Here is a 15,702-nt window from a genome sequence, read left to right on the forward strand (position 1 = left end):
ACTTAGACGTGCTCTTTTAACAAATTAACAAATGATTAGACTAGAGATATGTTCTAGAACATAATTTTGGCGACCATCCGCCTTGATAATAAGGACATAAAACCTTCTGAATTAAATTTAATTTTTTTTTGAAACAAAGAGGGGGCATGAGCACACCCCAAGACTAATATCCAAGACTACGACAGAGTTTCTTATTGCATACGAGCCAACCAAAGACGAAGAGTTTTTTTTTCAAGGGTTTTCAGACGTCACCCGACCAAGAAGGCCTGACATTTTTTGGTTACAGATGTCACCAAGAGATGATCGCCCGAGGTTCCAGACGTCACCTTAGAAGTCCTTTCCCCGGTTAGACGTATCCAAAAAAAACGTGATTTTTTTTGCGACAAAAAATCTCAAACACACAAAAATTGTCCCCCAACGAGCTTTTGGTAGATGGTTTATGAAAGAAATAGCCGTGAGCAACTACAAGTCAGCAATTAACGAAAAAAAAACACAATTTGTCCGAAAAACGATATAGCGTTTTTTGCATCGGAAAAACTCAAAAACAATTTTCTCAATTTGTCGCAAAAAATCTACATGAAAGTAAAATTTTTATTTGAATAGAACACTTCAGTTGGACTTAAAATCAATTTTATTTTGGTTGAACACCTTATGTAAAATTTTTGCTCAAAAATGAGAAAGTCGCATAAGTGCTTTTTTGAGCGTCAAAAATCAAAAAAACGTTTTTCTAACGTCTTAATGTAAACTTTTTATTAAATCCAAAAAACCCATTGATTAGCCCCCCCTGGGTTCGTTGGAAAAGAAGCTTCAAAATCAATTTATCGATTTTGTATTTTGTAAAGAAGCAACTCAATTTTGACAAAAAATGCTTCTTTCAATCAAAAAATTCAAAAAACGTTTTCCTAACGATTTGAATAAAACATTTAATAGTTCCACTGAAACCCATTAATTAGCCCCCCCTGGTTTTGTTGGAAAATTTTCAAAATCAGTTGATTGAATATACAATCTTATCAAGAGGCGACTTGAAATTTGCAAATTTGCTTCTTTTACTTAAAAAACTCAAAAAAATAACATTTTTCTAATGTTTATTGGAAATTTTCAGAAGATAACCAGAAAGCGTTCGAAATAGCTCCTTCCGTTTGTTTGAAAATAATCTGAAAATTTATTTCATTCCCTTGCAAAACTGCAAAGAAGCAACAGAATATTGGCAAAATTGTTTCTCTGTTATATAAAAATCAAAAAACGTTTTTCTAACGTTTTTTTTTCTTATTAAAGAAAAAATCAATCAATTTTCAAAAAAGAGCTATTTTATATACCTACGCAGTTCATTACAAAACAAGCTGAAAAACTATATAACCATTCTGGAAAACCGAAAACAACAGACAGAAAATTACTGAAAAGCTTCTGACCAAAAAAAAGAGGTTTGTGTTTTCTTTGATCTTAATTGCATACTACTAGCCGTGAGCCTAGTTAATGGGGTAGTATGCTTTCCTAAGAAAACTCGAAATTTACACTTATTTTGTTTTCATTTTGCATACTACCAGCCGCGCATCTAGTTAATTGAGTAGTATACACTGAAAATACCTTCTCAAGAGAAATAAAAAGAGAAGACAAGATCTATTTTCCTTTTTTCTCAAAAAGAAGTAAATCAAAAGCTCTCGAATAATTCCCCCCTCAAATTCATTCACGCATATAGTCCCTCTAAGTTGGAAAACTCAAACGTCTCTTCTTTTTTGTCCGCGGTCTCAGAAGTTGCCGAAAGAAGTCCCTTTTGCCCCTTCGGTCTCAGTAGTCACCAACTGAAGAGGAGTGTGTTTCCGTTGGGTTGCAGTAGTCACCAAAGTAAAGTGGTCGCACCGCATTTTAAATTCTAAAAAAAATTAACTTATACTGAAGAAATATCAATATAGATTTAGTTTGTTTGGTTTTAGGTTTTATTTGTTCCTAAAACTCCACACAAAAAAAAAGAAAACACTTCAGTAAAATATTTTCTGGTACTTTGATTGTGATTAAAGGAGAACTAAAATTTACAGGAGAATCGATGCGAAGTCATATATGTAAAAAAAATTGAAAGCAATTTTTTGGTCCTGTTCAACAAATCAACGGTACACACGCGCGAACGCTTAGTTTTTCCTTTTATCTTTAGGATTCCTGTTTTTGTGAAAATTTGCGTTGCTACTTTTGAACGAAAAGAGCTAGGCTGATTAGCCTACAAAAACTTAAGAGGTTTTTAAATTACCAAAAAGTCGTCGCTCCGTAAATTTCGAACCGTTCTTTACCTTTTCTTTGAATACAACAGAACCATTACAAGTTGACTACAGCCGGTTCATCAAGATGACAAAAGAAAACAGCCAGAAGTTACAATACGCATTGAACAAGTTCAAAATGACTGAGCTCAACATCAAAAATCAGCGTGATCTCTTACAGACATCCGTTGAGCAGAGAAAAAGCTTCCGCACTCTTTCTTTGTTGATCAACAAAATCAAGGAGAGCGTTGAAGAGCTGAAGACAAACCTTGACAGCATCATGATTGAAAAAGTAAGCTCCAGTAGCATAAATTCAGTCATGAAGCGTCAATCGAACTTGATCTCTCGTCTAGAAAAGTTGGAACTAGAAGTCAACAGTCTCGAGGATGATGGTCAATTGAGTCAATCATCAACTCGAGTGCGCGATGACATCAGCTGCATCTCACAGTCCTCAAGAAGACAACTCGAGTTGCATCGATTGACACCGGTTTCCCAAAACTGAGAGCAAAACAACATGACAGTAAAGAACCCTGACAGCAATGTCTCCCCTCCAGTGCCCCCAAGACCGGCGAAACCATCGTTTTTCCTTCCGCAAGGAGAAAATAAACCCAACCTTCTCTCCAAATTCCTTCAGAGCAACAGCCAATTTGCGCTGGATACTAGAGAATTGACTGAAGAATCAGTAAAAAATTTTACGACGGTTGAACACATAAATCAGTCAATGTCGTTGTTAGCAGCCCCAACACCAGCATCAACCCTATTATCCAGAGCAAACATTCAGGACAGATTTGTCATGAGTAATCCAAAATCCCCAGTACACAAAGATGTTCTCAGAGAGCAAGAGAACACTTTCAACCAGTTTGCTTCAATTCAACAACCCTCCATTCCAATGAATCAAACTGCAGTCTTATTTCCTGTTGAATCTATTGATAACCAGCCGGAATTAATTCACTCATCAATTGGAGAATTGAACCAGTTCTCTAGTTCAAAGCTGATCACATTGCCCAAAATGCCAATAAACCAACCAGCAAATGCCACAGTTAGACCAAAAGAAAAGTCTTCTGTTCCCTTAAATAAAAAAAGAGAAGATCAAAGCATACAACGCTTTGCATTAGATTTACAAAACTCAATTCAACATAACTGCCCAGTTAACAAAACCAATACATACCAAACATCAAGTTCATGCAATTTGAATGAGCAAATGCTTCAGCGTCAATTTCATTCAGAAAAAGGAACAAATAGAGTGACAAATGAGACCACGCCAAATCCATATTGTTACGAAGACAGTCGACACAATCCCCTACATTTTGACAACAATCAAAGTGCAACTGCTCAAACTGTTTCAAACACTCATTTTTCAGCTGTTCCAATAAGTGAAAACCAGAACAGCGTAAAATTGGCGTCAGCAATGTCGTTACCAACAGTAGCGCAAACAAACGTTTCCCAACAATTTCAGAACCCACTTTACCCAACTGCAGTTCATTTTAGCAATGGAAATCGAACGGAAGAACCAAACAATGGAATTGTTTTCCCCTCCAATACAACACTCAACAACCAAGGTACCAACCTTGTTTGCTGTACTTCATCTCAGCCACCTAATTGTCCGCTTACTCCGGAAAATCCCTTTACAAACTACCAAACAGCCATTCTTCCCCCCTTTACTCAATATATTAGCCAACCAAACATTTCGGGAAATTCGAAAAAAATTCCAAATTGTTCTTTTTCTGGAAAGCATCTGTTTCAGCCACGAACTGAAATACAAACAGAAACAATCCCGTTTGAAAATAATTTCAATTTACAAACCACAAACAAAAATTCCATTAAACTTCTACCAATAACAATATCAAATTTCAATGGTAACCCACTGAAATACCATGAGTGGATAAACAATTTTTTCAACCTAGTTGACAATAATACTAGCCTTACGGATACACACCGTATAACATACTTACAGAACTCGGTCGTAGGAAAAGCCAAAGAAAAAATTCAAGCCTACTCGTGTGACCCAGCTTACTACGCGATTGCTTTGAAAGAGCTCATGGATCACTTTGGAGATCCGAGCATTGTTGTGAATGCTTTCATCAATCAACTGGAAGCCTGGCGTCCGAACAATGACCACAACAAACAGAGTTTCGTATCTTTTGCATCTTTTCTCAAACGATTAGTGCAAGTTTTTGAATATTTAGGCTTCAAAGCCGACTTGCAAAGTTCAACATTGATGAAAAAGGCAAAAGAAAAAATTCCACATAATATTCTGATAAAATGGACAGAGTATACAATAACATCAATTGGAAATCAACCAACCGTCTCTGATTTTCAGAAGTGGCTTGAAGTACAGGCCCAAGTATACGACAAAATCAAAAGAGAAAATGTTCATAAGCCGTTTAATAATTGGAACACTTTCGGTCACAACAGTAATAGCATTAGCAGAATTAACAACAACAATGATAATAGGAACAGCAATGCTATGAATCAATTTTCTAATACTTCACAAAACAATTGGAAACCGAATTCATTGCACTCAAGTCGCCCTGCAAACCAGCATGGTCAACCACCCTTTCCTCCGCGTAAAGATGCTGATCAGTCAAACAGGTCTTGCGAGAAATGCAAAGGAAGTCACATACTCGCAACATGCCCTGAATACCAGAAATGTGCGCCAGACCAAAGGTATGACATTGTGAGCAAGAACAATCTTTGCTCGAACTGTTTAAGCAACAAACATTTTAAGCAGCCATGTCCGTCCACAAAACGATGCCAAACATGTAAAGGATTTCACCACACAACTTTGCATGATCCTTCGAAACAAGTTAAGCGGCCCACCGCTGCCTTCTCAACAAGCAATCCCAATCAGCCGACACAAAATCTAGCAAGCCCCCAAACACATCCATCCTTTCAACAACAAAATCAAAACAAAAGTACTGACACTGTCAGCTGTACAAAGAGCCAGCAGACAAGATACGGTCAATCGTTTTCTGGTAAAAGACAATCACAGCATCAAAATATTCAACGCGCCCATTTGAGTGCTTCGAATCCGACCCAAAACTTCAGTATCAACCGAAATACAATTCCTCCTCCTGAATCGTATGAACAACTACAAATAATACGAGTTTCATTTGTAAACGGAAGTAAAGTGTTTGATACCTACGCCTTGATTGGCCCCGGGAGACAGTTCACCTTCCTGCTAGATAAAGTTACTAGCTTTCTTGAGCTTCCCTGCGAAGCACAAGCATCAACAACTCTGCAGTACCTAAACACTGAACATGAAATGCCACTGTCCAAAATTAGTGAAACAGTGACAGTAACGCCTTATGACAAAATCAGTCAACACTTCAGCATTGCAAGAGCCTATAGCACGCCATGTCTCAATGTATCACCCGCGAACGTTCTTGAACTCAATCAATTATGCGACACCTTCAAGGAACTTAGTCACATTTATTTCCCTGACATAGCCAACGGTGCAATAGGCGCCCTTCTTGGTGTCAATACGTTTCCCTTCACATATCCAGTCGAGGTAATCCAAGGTAGCAAAAAGCGTCCATTCGGCGTAAAAACAAAGCTTGGTTGGACTCACGCTGGAGAGTACGAGCTATCTCCTAAAACAATGAACACAAACAAGCCCCCTCGCCAACCATTCATTTACCATTTCTGCCGGAAAGACACTGAAGAGGAACCATTGGACGAATTAGTTCAAAGATTCTGGAAAATAGAAGCTGAAGGTACATTACCCGAACAGAATGAAGACAGCTCACTAGATCAATTAGCAGTCCAAACAATGGAAAACTCAATCTGTCACAACGGTGAAAGATATCAGATTGGCCTTCCTTGGAAACCTGTAAAGAAACTCCAGAATAACTATTTCTCAGCAGTCAGTCAACTAAAAAGTCTACAAAAACGACTACAAAACGATCCCGGTCTCAATCAGAAGTACAACCAGACACTCCAAACAGACTTGGATAAAAATTTTGTCGAGCCAGTCGAAATGCAAGCACCATCCCCAGAGTCAATATGGTACTTACCTCATCATCCAGTCACTAATCCAAACAAACCCGGAAAAGTTAGAAGAGTTGCCAACGCAGCATCAAAATTCCGCGGTGAATCACTGAACTCAAATCTTCTAACTGGTCCTGATTTGCTAAATAACTTAGTTGGAGTGCTGTTGAGATTCAGAGAACACCCGGTTGCTGTTTTGTCAGACATCGAAGGAATGTTTATGCAGATTGCCGTGAGACAAGAAGACCAGTCTGCTCTTCGTTTCCTTTGGATGATAGACAACTCCATTCGACAATTTCAATTCACTAGATTAATCTTTGGCGCAACATGTTCACCATTTTGCGCAATTTATGTGCTCAATAAATGTGCAGAAGACAACAAAAGTGAATTTCCAGCCGCCTTGAACTCTATTAAACACCACTTTTATATGGATGACTACATTCAGTCCCTGCCAACAATTTCAGAAGCCAAAGAAGTCATATCACAGACAACAAGATGCCTGAAAAATGGTGGCTTCAGGTTGGCAAAATTTGTTTCGAACCAACCAGATGTACTTGCTGAAATCTCTTCCGACGACAAAGACGAGACAAAAGAGATCATAAGAGTCCTTGGTCAAAAATGGAACATAACAACTGACGATTTTGTCATGTTTCCCCTACAACAATTTCCTAAAGATGCAACAGTGTACACACAAAGGAAAATTTTCAGTTTGGTATCTTCAATCTTCGATCCCTTCGGCCTGTTGTCTCCCCTGACAATTAGAATCAAAATGGTTTTGCAGCAGATTTGGAAACTTGGAAGAAAATGGGATGATTTGATACCACATGAACTACACCATAACCTCCACAAAGTTCTAAACAGCTACTTTGCCATGCCCGAAATCCGAATACCAAGAACTGTTCACATTTTCAGTAAAATCACAAGCAGCCAACTTCATATATTTGTGGATGCCTCAATGGCAGCTATGGCAGCCGTTGCTTACCTCCGTACAACCATAGTAAAACCACTCCGCCACAAGCATGCTTTCTCATGGGAAAATGCAAAGCTGCTCCCATTAAACAAATAAGTGTGCCAAAAATGGAACTAGAAGCCGCTGTTATAGGAGTGCGCCTTCTACAACTGATCCAAAGAGAAATGACACTGACATTCGACCAAATTTTTCTCTGGTCCGACATTCAAGTAGTTTTGGACTGGATAGCCTCAAATAAGAAGCAAATCGTTTTTGTTTCAAACAGATTGCGAGAAATTCATAAAAGTTCTTCACCCCAGCAATGGCATCACATCTCAACTTATCTCAATCCCGCCGATCACGGAACTCGCGGTCTTGAGACCAACGAAATTCAGCAGAAATGGTTAGATCCACCCCAATTTCTTTGCCAAAGCGAGTCGTCCTGGAATGAGATAAACAAACCACGCGCAACATGTGCGGCAGTCACGAGAAGTCCCAAGACAATTAAACCTATAGTCGATCCGAGTAAATTCTCAACATGGAACAAACTTCTTCTGACAGTTGCAACAGTTTTCAACCTAATTAATCGTGCAAAAAAAATGCGAACGAACAATCACCAACACACAACTGAAGACATTCAATTATCAAGAAATTATCTCCTGAAATAATCTCAGGACAGTTTTTTCCATTCGACCGTTAATTCCTTACAACGTGGAGTCAAACTAGATTCTAATTGCAAAATACGATGCTGAAATCCGCTGTTGGATGAGGACGGATTACTCAGATCTTGTGGTCGATTGCAGTATGCACCAACACAACTGGATTTGGAAAAACGTCCAATAGTTTTGCACGCCAAGGACAAGATTGTTCGTTTGTACTTGGAACATGCCCATCTAATATGTATTCACCAGTCCACAGAACCAACAAAAGCATTCATTCAACAACGTTACCATGTGATTGGCCTTTGGAAAGCGTTAGCAAGCGTACGGTTTCATTGTTTCTTATGTCGACGCTTTGACACGAAAAACATTCAACCAATTATGGCACCATTACCTAGTTTTCGTTTTCCAACAACAAAAACACAGTTCCCCTTTGCTAATTCTGGTGTAGATTTCTTTGGACCCTTCTACATCGAAGATTCCAAAGTCATTTTAGAAAAACATTATGGTCTAATATTTACGTGCATGGTGATGCGAGCAGTTCACCTAGAAACGTGTCCAGGCCTCAATACAGATACGTTTCTCAATGCCTTCAGAAGATTTTGAAGTCGTCGATGCCAGCCCCAACTTCTCTACAGCGACAACGGGAAAACTTTCGTTGGCGCTTCTGAAGAACTGAAGAAAACTGTGAAAGCCTTGGACAATGACAGAATCTACAAAGCTTTAGCAGTAGCCAATACAACGTGGAAATTCAATCCCCCATACGGCCCTCATTTTGGCGGTGTCTGGGAGCGTTTGATCCAGAGCGCCAAGAGAAGCTCCTCCTCATTCTAGGATCCAGAAGACTCTCTTTTGACACTTTCCTAACAATTATGGTGGAAACAGAATCAATCCTCAACTCCAGACCACTGACTAACGTTGCTGAGCAGCCTGACAACGAGGAACTTTTGACTCCAAACCACTTTCTTATTCAGCGTCCCTTCAATAGCTTGCCACCAGGACAATTTGGAGACCAGCAACCTTGAAGCTTGAAGACATGCAAAAACACGCAGAAGCTGATGAACCATATATGGCGACGCTTGGTGAAAGAGTATCTGCCAACGCTTAGCCGACGGTCGAAATGGTCAAACAGCAACGATCGACCTCTCAAAGTGGACGACATTGTTTGGGCGTTGAAAGACCAAACACCAAATGGCATTTGGCCACTGGGAAGAGTCATGGAGACAACGCCAGGACGAGATGGAGAAACACGAGTCGTAAAGGTAAAAACGGCTTACGGCACGTTCGTTCACCCCGTTCCCGGTCTCGCACGCGTATTTTCTCCGTAGTTTTTTTTCGATTTTTCTCGCTCCGTTTTTAGGCGATGTGAGTTACCCCTTTCCCACAAATTGATGTACTGACCATATTGACAACATTTCAGCCTACAGTTTCAGAGCCAATATCAAAGAAGATGACAAAAGACTTCAATCAATTGATGCCTCCGAAAACCCTTGATGCCCCCTTTGTTCCCTTGCAGCATGTTGCCAAAGTTATTGCAACTATCAAGATGATTCAAAAACCGCCAAAATTGCAACAAAAACTTGACTCTTTTGTCCAACAACGTGAAACTTAGACGTGCTCTTTTAACAAATTAACAAATGATTAGACTAGAGATATGTTTTAGAACACTCGGGATAATTGGATAAGACTCGACCTGGAATGAGATAAACAAACCACGCGCAACATGTGCGGCAGTCACGAGAAGTCCCAAGACAATTAAACCTATAGTCGATCCGAGTAAATTCTCAACATGGAACAAACTTCTTCTGACAGTTTCAACAGTTTTCAACCTAATTAATCGTGCAAAGAAAATGCGAACGAACAATCACCAACACACAACTGAAGACATTCAATTATCAAGAAATTATCTCCTGAAATAATCTCAGGACAGTTTTTTCCATTCGACCGTTAATTCCTTACAACGTGGAGTCAAACTAGATTCTAAGTGCAAAATACGATGCTTAAATCCGCTGTTGGATGAGGACGGATTACTCAGATCTTGTGGTCGATTGCAGTATGCACCAACACAACTGGATTTGGAAAAACGTCCAATAGTTTTGCACGCCAAGGACAAAATTGTTCGTTTGTACTTGGAACATGCCCATCAAATATGTATTCACCAGTCCACAGAACCAACAAAAGCATTCATTCAACAACGTTACCATGTGATTGGCCTTTGGAAAGCGTTAGCAAGCGTACGGTTTCATTGTTTCTTATGTCGACGCTTTGACACGAAAAACATTCAACCAATTATGGCACCATTACCTAGTTTTCGTTTTCCAACAACAAAAACACAGTTCCCCTTTGCTAATTCTGGTGTAGATTTCTTTGGACCCTTCTACATCGAAGATTCCAAAGGCATTTTAGAAAAACATTATGGTCTAATATTTACATGCATGGTGACGCGAGCAGTTCACTTAGAAACGTGTCCAGACCTCAAAACAGATACGTTTCTCAATGCCTTCAGAAGATTTTGCAGTCGTCGATGCCAGCCCCAACTTCTCTACAGCGACAACGGGAAAACTTTCGTTGGCGCTTCTGAAGAACTGAAGAAAACTGTGAAAGCCTTGGACAATGACAGAATCTACAAAGCTTTAGCAGTAGCCAATACAGCGTGGAAATTCAATCCCCCATACGGCCCTCATTTTGGCGGTGTCTGGGAGCATTTGATCCAGAGCGCCAAGAGAACGCTCCTCCTCATTCTAGGATCCAGAAGACTCCCTTTTGACACTTTCCTAACAATTATGGTGGAAACAGAATCAATCCTCAACTCCAGACCACTGACTAACGTTGCTGAGCAGCCTGACAACGAGGAACCTTTGACTCCAAACCACTTTCTTATCCAGCGTCCCTTCAACAGCTTGCCACCAGGACAATTTGGAGACCAGCAACCTGCAGCTTGAAGACATGGAAAAACACGCAGAAGCTGATGAACCATATATGGCGACGCTTGGTGAAAGAGTATCTGCCAACGCTTAGCCGACGGTCGAAATGGTCAAACAGCAACGATCGACCTCTCAAAGTGGACGACATTGTTTGGGCGTTGAAAGACCAAACACCAAATGGCATTTGGCCACTGGGAAGAGTCATGGAGACAACGCCAGGACGAGATGGAGAAACACGAGTCGTAAAGCTAAAAACGGCTTACGGCACGTTCGTTCGCCCCGTTTCCGGTCTCGCACGCGTATTTTCTCCGTAGTTTTTTTCGATTTTTCTCGCTCCGTTTTTAGGCAACGTGAAATACCGCTTTCCCACAAATTGATGTACTGACCATATTTACAACATTTCAGCCTACAGTTTCAGAGCCAATATCAAAGAAGATGACAAAAGACTTCAATCAATTGATGCCTCCTAAAACCCTTGATGCCCCCTTTGTTCCCTTGCAGCTTGTTGCCAATGTTATTGCAACTATCAAGATGATTCAAAAACCGCCAAAATTGCAACAAAAACTTGACTCTTTTGTCCAACAACGTGAAACTTAGGCGTGCTCTTTTAACAAATTAACAAATGATTAGACTAGAGATATGTTTTAGAACACTCGGGATAATTGGATAAGACTCGACCTGGAATGAGATAAACAAACCACGCGCAACATGTGCGGCAGTCACGAGAAGTCCCAAGACAATTAAACCTATATTCGATCCGAGTAAATTCTCAACATGGAACAAACTTCTTCTGACAGTTTCAACGGTTTTCAACCTAATTAATCGTGCAAAGAAAATGCGAACGAACAATCACCAACACACAACTGAAGACATTCAATTATCAAGAAATTATCTCCTGAAATAATCTCAGGACAGTTTTTTCCATTCGACCGTTAATTCCTTACAACGTGGAGTCAAACTAGATTCTAATTGCAAAATACGATGCTGAAATCTGCTATTGGATGAGGACGGATTACTCAGATCTTGTGGTCGATTGCAGTATGCACCAACACAACTGGATTTGGAAAAACGTCCAATAGTTTTGCACGCCAAGGTCAAAATTGTTCGTTTGTACTTGGAACATGCCCATCAAATATGTATTCACCAGTCCACAGAACCAACAAAAGCATTCATTCAACAACGTTACCATGTGATTGGCCTTTGGAAAGCGTTAGCAAGCGTACGGTTTCATTGTTTCTTATGTCGACGCTTTGACACGAAAAACATTCAACCAATTATGGCACCATTACCTAGTTTTCGTTTTCCAACAACAAAAACACAGTTCCCCTTTGCTAATTCTGGTGTAGATTTCTTTGGACCCTTCTACATCGAAGATTCCAAAGGCATTTTAGAAAAACATTATGGTCTAATATTTACATGCATGGTGACGCGAGCAGTTCACTTAGAAACGTGTCCAGACCTCAATACAGATACGTTTCTCAATGCCTTCAGAAGATTTTGCAGTCGTCGATGCCAGCCCCAACTTCTCTACAGCGACAACGGGAAAACTTTCGTTGGCGCTTCTGAAGAACTGAAGAAAACTGTGAAAGCCTTGGACAATGACAGAATCTACAAAGCTTTAGCAGTAGCCAATACAAAGTGGAAATTCAATCCCCCATACGGCCCTCATTTTGGCGGTGTCTGGGAGCATTTGATCCAGAGCGCCAAGAGAACGCTCCTCCTCATTCTAGGATCCAGAAGACTCCCTTTTGACACTTTCCTAACAATTATGGTGGAAACAGAATCAATCCTCAACTCCAGACCACTGACTAACGTTGCTGAGCAGCCTGACAACGAGGAACCTTTGACTCCAAACCACTTTCTTATCCAGCGTCCCTTCAACAGCTTGCCACCAGGACAATTTGGAGACCAGCAACCTGCAGCTTGAAGACATGGAAAAACACGCAGAAGCTGATGAACCATATATGGCGACGCTTGGTGAAAGAGTATCTGCCAACGCTTAGCCGACGGTCGAAATGGTCAAACAGCAACGATCGACCTCTCAAAGTGGACGACATTGTTTGGGCGTTGAAAGACCAAACACCAAATGGCATTTGGCCACTGGGAAGAGTCATGGAGACAACGCCAGTACGAGATGGAGAAACACGAGTCGTAAAGGTAAAAACGGCTTACGGCACGTTCGTTCGCCCCGTTTCCGGTCTCGCACGCGTATTTTCTCCGTAGTTTTTTTTCGATTTTTCTCGCTCCGTTTTTAGGCAACGTGAGTTACCCCTTTCCCACAAATTGATGTACTGACCATATTGACAACATTTCAGCCTACAGTTTCAGAGCCAATATCAAAGAAGATGACAAAAGACTTCAATCAATTGATGCCTCCGAAAACCCTTGATGCCCCCTTTGTTCCCTTGCAGCATGTTGCCAATGTTTTTGCAACTATCAAGATGATTCAAAAACCGCCAAAATTGCAACAAAAACTTGACTCTTTTGTCCAACAACGTGAAACTTAGACGTGCTCTTTTAACAAATTAAAAAATGATTAGACTAGAGATATGTTTTAGAACACTCGGGATAATTGGATAAGAATTCCCTTAAGTGTCTACCTTTTATAATATATTCTAATAGAAAATCAAGTATCAATATTCATAAATTAATTGGCATTGTAGTCGCTAAAATTTGGAAAAAAAAGAAATTAAATTTTTTCTGATTATTATTATTATCCCTTCAGCAGAGACCGTTCTCAGTTTATCCAGCTATTTTTTAACTGTTGCAAATTAACAATTTTTAATTGATGTTCGGCTGCGTTTGGTTTCCCTTTTGTACACAGTTTCACTGCATTTGAGCAATAATGCAATAGCTATTAAGGGCAACGGTTTTTGTTTTTTTAACTTCAAGCTTTGTTTTTATCTGGGACTTTTGCATTCAATGATGCGGTCAAAATTGGAGGTGTTTAAGTTATTCTAATGTATACTATTGTCCTTTCATCATATAGTTATTCTTCATAATATATAAGGAACGTCTAATTTTTCATTGTAGCACTTGAATATATTTCGTGACTAACTCAGTTAGGTAAGTTCAAATTTATGCGGTTTCCGGTCACTCTTGGACTTCTGCTGTATGGGGCGATTTATTCTATCTTGACTCTGATCCAATGCACGTTCTTCATTGTAAAGGGATCCTTCGACGTTCATAACAGAAAGATGAAAATGGCGAGCATTTCTGTTTTATTACCTACTTTCATCATTTGATCAACTGCAGATCATTAGATCAAAAGAAATATCCGAAAAAGAATAATTAACAACCCCCTCTTCCCTAGTGAGCGAGTAATTTTGGTGCCTACAAGTGGGTGTGAGTGCTGTGTTTCTTATGCAAAGTGCCACCGCATTATATACGAAAAAAAATCCTTATATTTGGACTCAACATTTGTCTTATACAGGGTCATATAAAGGCTGTAAGCCTTCATTTTAATCATTCTATTGTATAACTTTTGAAATAATAAGTTTTACTGATTATTTCAAAAGTTATACAATTAAAGATAAAAAGTGTGTTTGAAATTGAGTGTAAAAATCCGACCTCAAAGTTACAATTATATTCGCTCGAAACCATGGACAACGTAAAACATTTGAAAGATTGCGATTCAGAAGGTTTTTGGAAAATTAGTCTCTCCGCTATAACAGTGAAATACCCTGTACATTTTTATAGGAGTTTAACAAAACCCTAGTTGAAAAATGGCTTATTCTTGATGTGAGCCGGTAACATTTTTTTCATTCTTTATAATTTATCAGGCCTAGCGCTGCTCCTTTCAAGCGTGTTAATCATTTTGGCAAGTCCCTATGATAATTTTTTTGGAAATATTAAGCAATGAAACTTTCTACATAGCAGCTGGTAACATCATATGCTTGAAGCAAATGGGCGAATGCTTTCTAAAACCTCTAATGATCGACACTTTGCTATTTATTTGTAGTTCAGTGAAATTATCTTCAAATTTTCTGCCAGTACTGATAGGGACTAAACTCATTCTTCGAAAGATGTGTAGATTTCTTTAATGATAATATGACAGTTGTGGTAACAGATGCGAATGACGAGAAATCATGAATCACTTTAAAAATAGATGGTTCAGTGCACTTTTTCATCCGAAGAAAAAAACGGCAGTGAAAAAAAAATCTGTATTCATTTTTTGTTGTCAAACCAACTTTTACAGAATAAGTAGCTCCAGAAGAGTTATAAATCTCTGATGAACGAAAACCTGTATTTCTGATACTTGATGCCAAACAAGGAGGCTTGGTAATGTGCGTTCCCACATCAAGTTCCGACCCCGCTCAACCACATTTTTGGCATAAATGTCTACCGAATAAGAACGATAGAAAACCCCAAAAATTCAAATATCTTTCAAAAAAAATGTGTGTGGAGCAAAGATGCCGCATTACAATGATGAGATCAGCCATTATTAAGAACGCAAGTCAAGACGAACAACAAAATCAATCAACAAAAACAACAAACATTAATTACATCTAAAACATTATGTACATTTAAAAAAAATACAAAGGCTCAAAATAGCGTCGGATAAAGCTAAAACTACACAAAATGACTGGTACTTTACTAGAAAAGATATGGTACCACTCTATTAAAAGGCTCGGCAACCTTTAGACAAAAATGAACAAAAAAGAACAAAAAAAACAAGCAAAGGCAAAAAAATTGCTTTTTTTCTAAATAACAATCACTTTCAATGTAAGGAAAACCATTAGATGGCAACTGGAAACAACCGAAATGTTCATGACCTCATACGCTTCTATAGGAGGGCCTTACCTTAAGGCCTGAAAAGAACAACAAACAGAGACAACGAAAAATTCAATTGAAACTTGCAAGGAAACGCTGTCGAAGCGTTAAAGCCATATTTTGACCTAAAAAATTGTTCACTCGAGACTTCCGCAAGCGCC

General features: G+C 39.3%; 1 protein-coding gene across 1 annotated transcript; it reads left to right on the forward strand.

Annotated features, from left to right (window-relative positions):
- Positions 1 to 12,188: 12,188 nt before the first annotated feature.
- On the forward strand, positions 12,189 to 12,695 carry LOC142349119 (uncharacterized). Its single transcript, XM_075400532.1, has one exon. It carries the CDS (start codon positions 12,189 to 12,191, stop codon positions 12,693 to 12,695), a length of 507 nt encoding a protein of 168 aa, XP_075256647.1.
- Positions 12,696 to 15,702: the final 3,007 nt, after the last annotated feature.

The sequence above is a fragment of the Convolutriloba macropyga genome, chromosome 11 (genome assembly GCF_964194025.1).
Source record: "Convolutriloba macropyga chromosome 11, txConMacr16.3, whole genome shotgun sequence".
NCBI classification, from domain to species: domain Eukaryota; kingdom Metazoa; phylum Xenacoelomorpha; order Acoela; family Convolutidae; genus Convolutriloba; species Convolutriloba macropyga.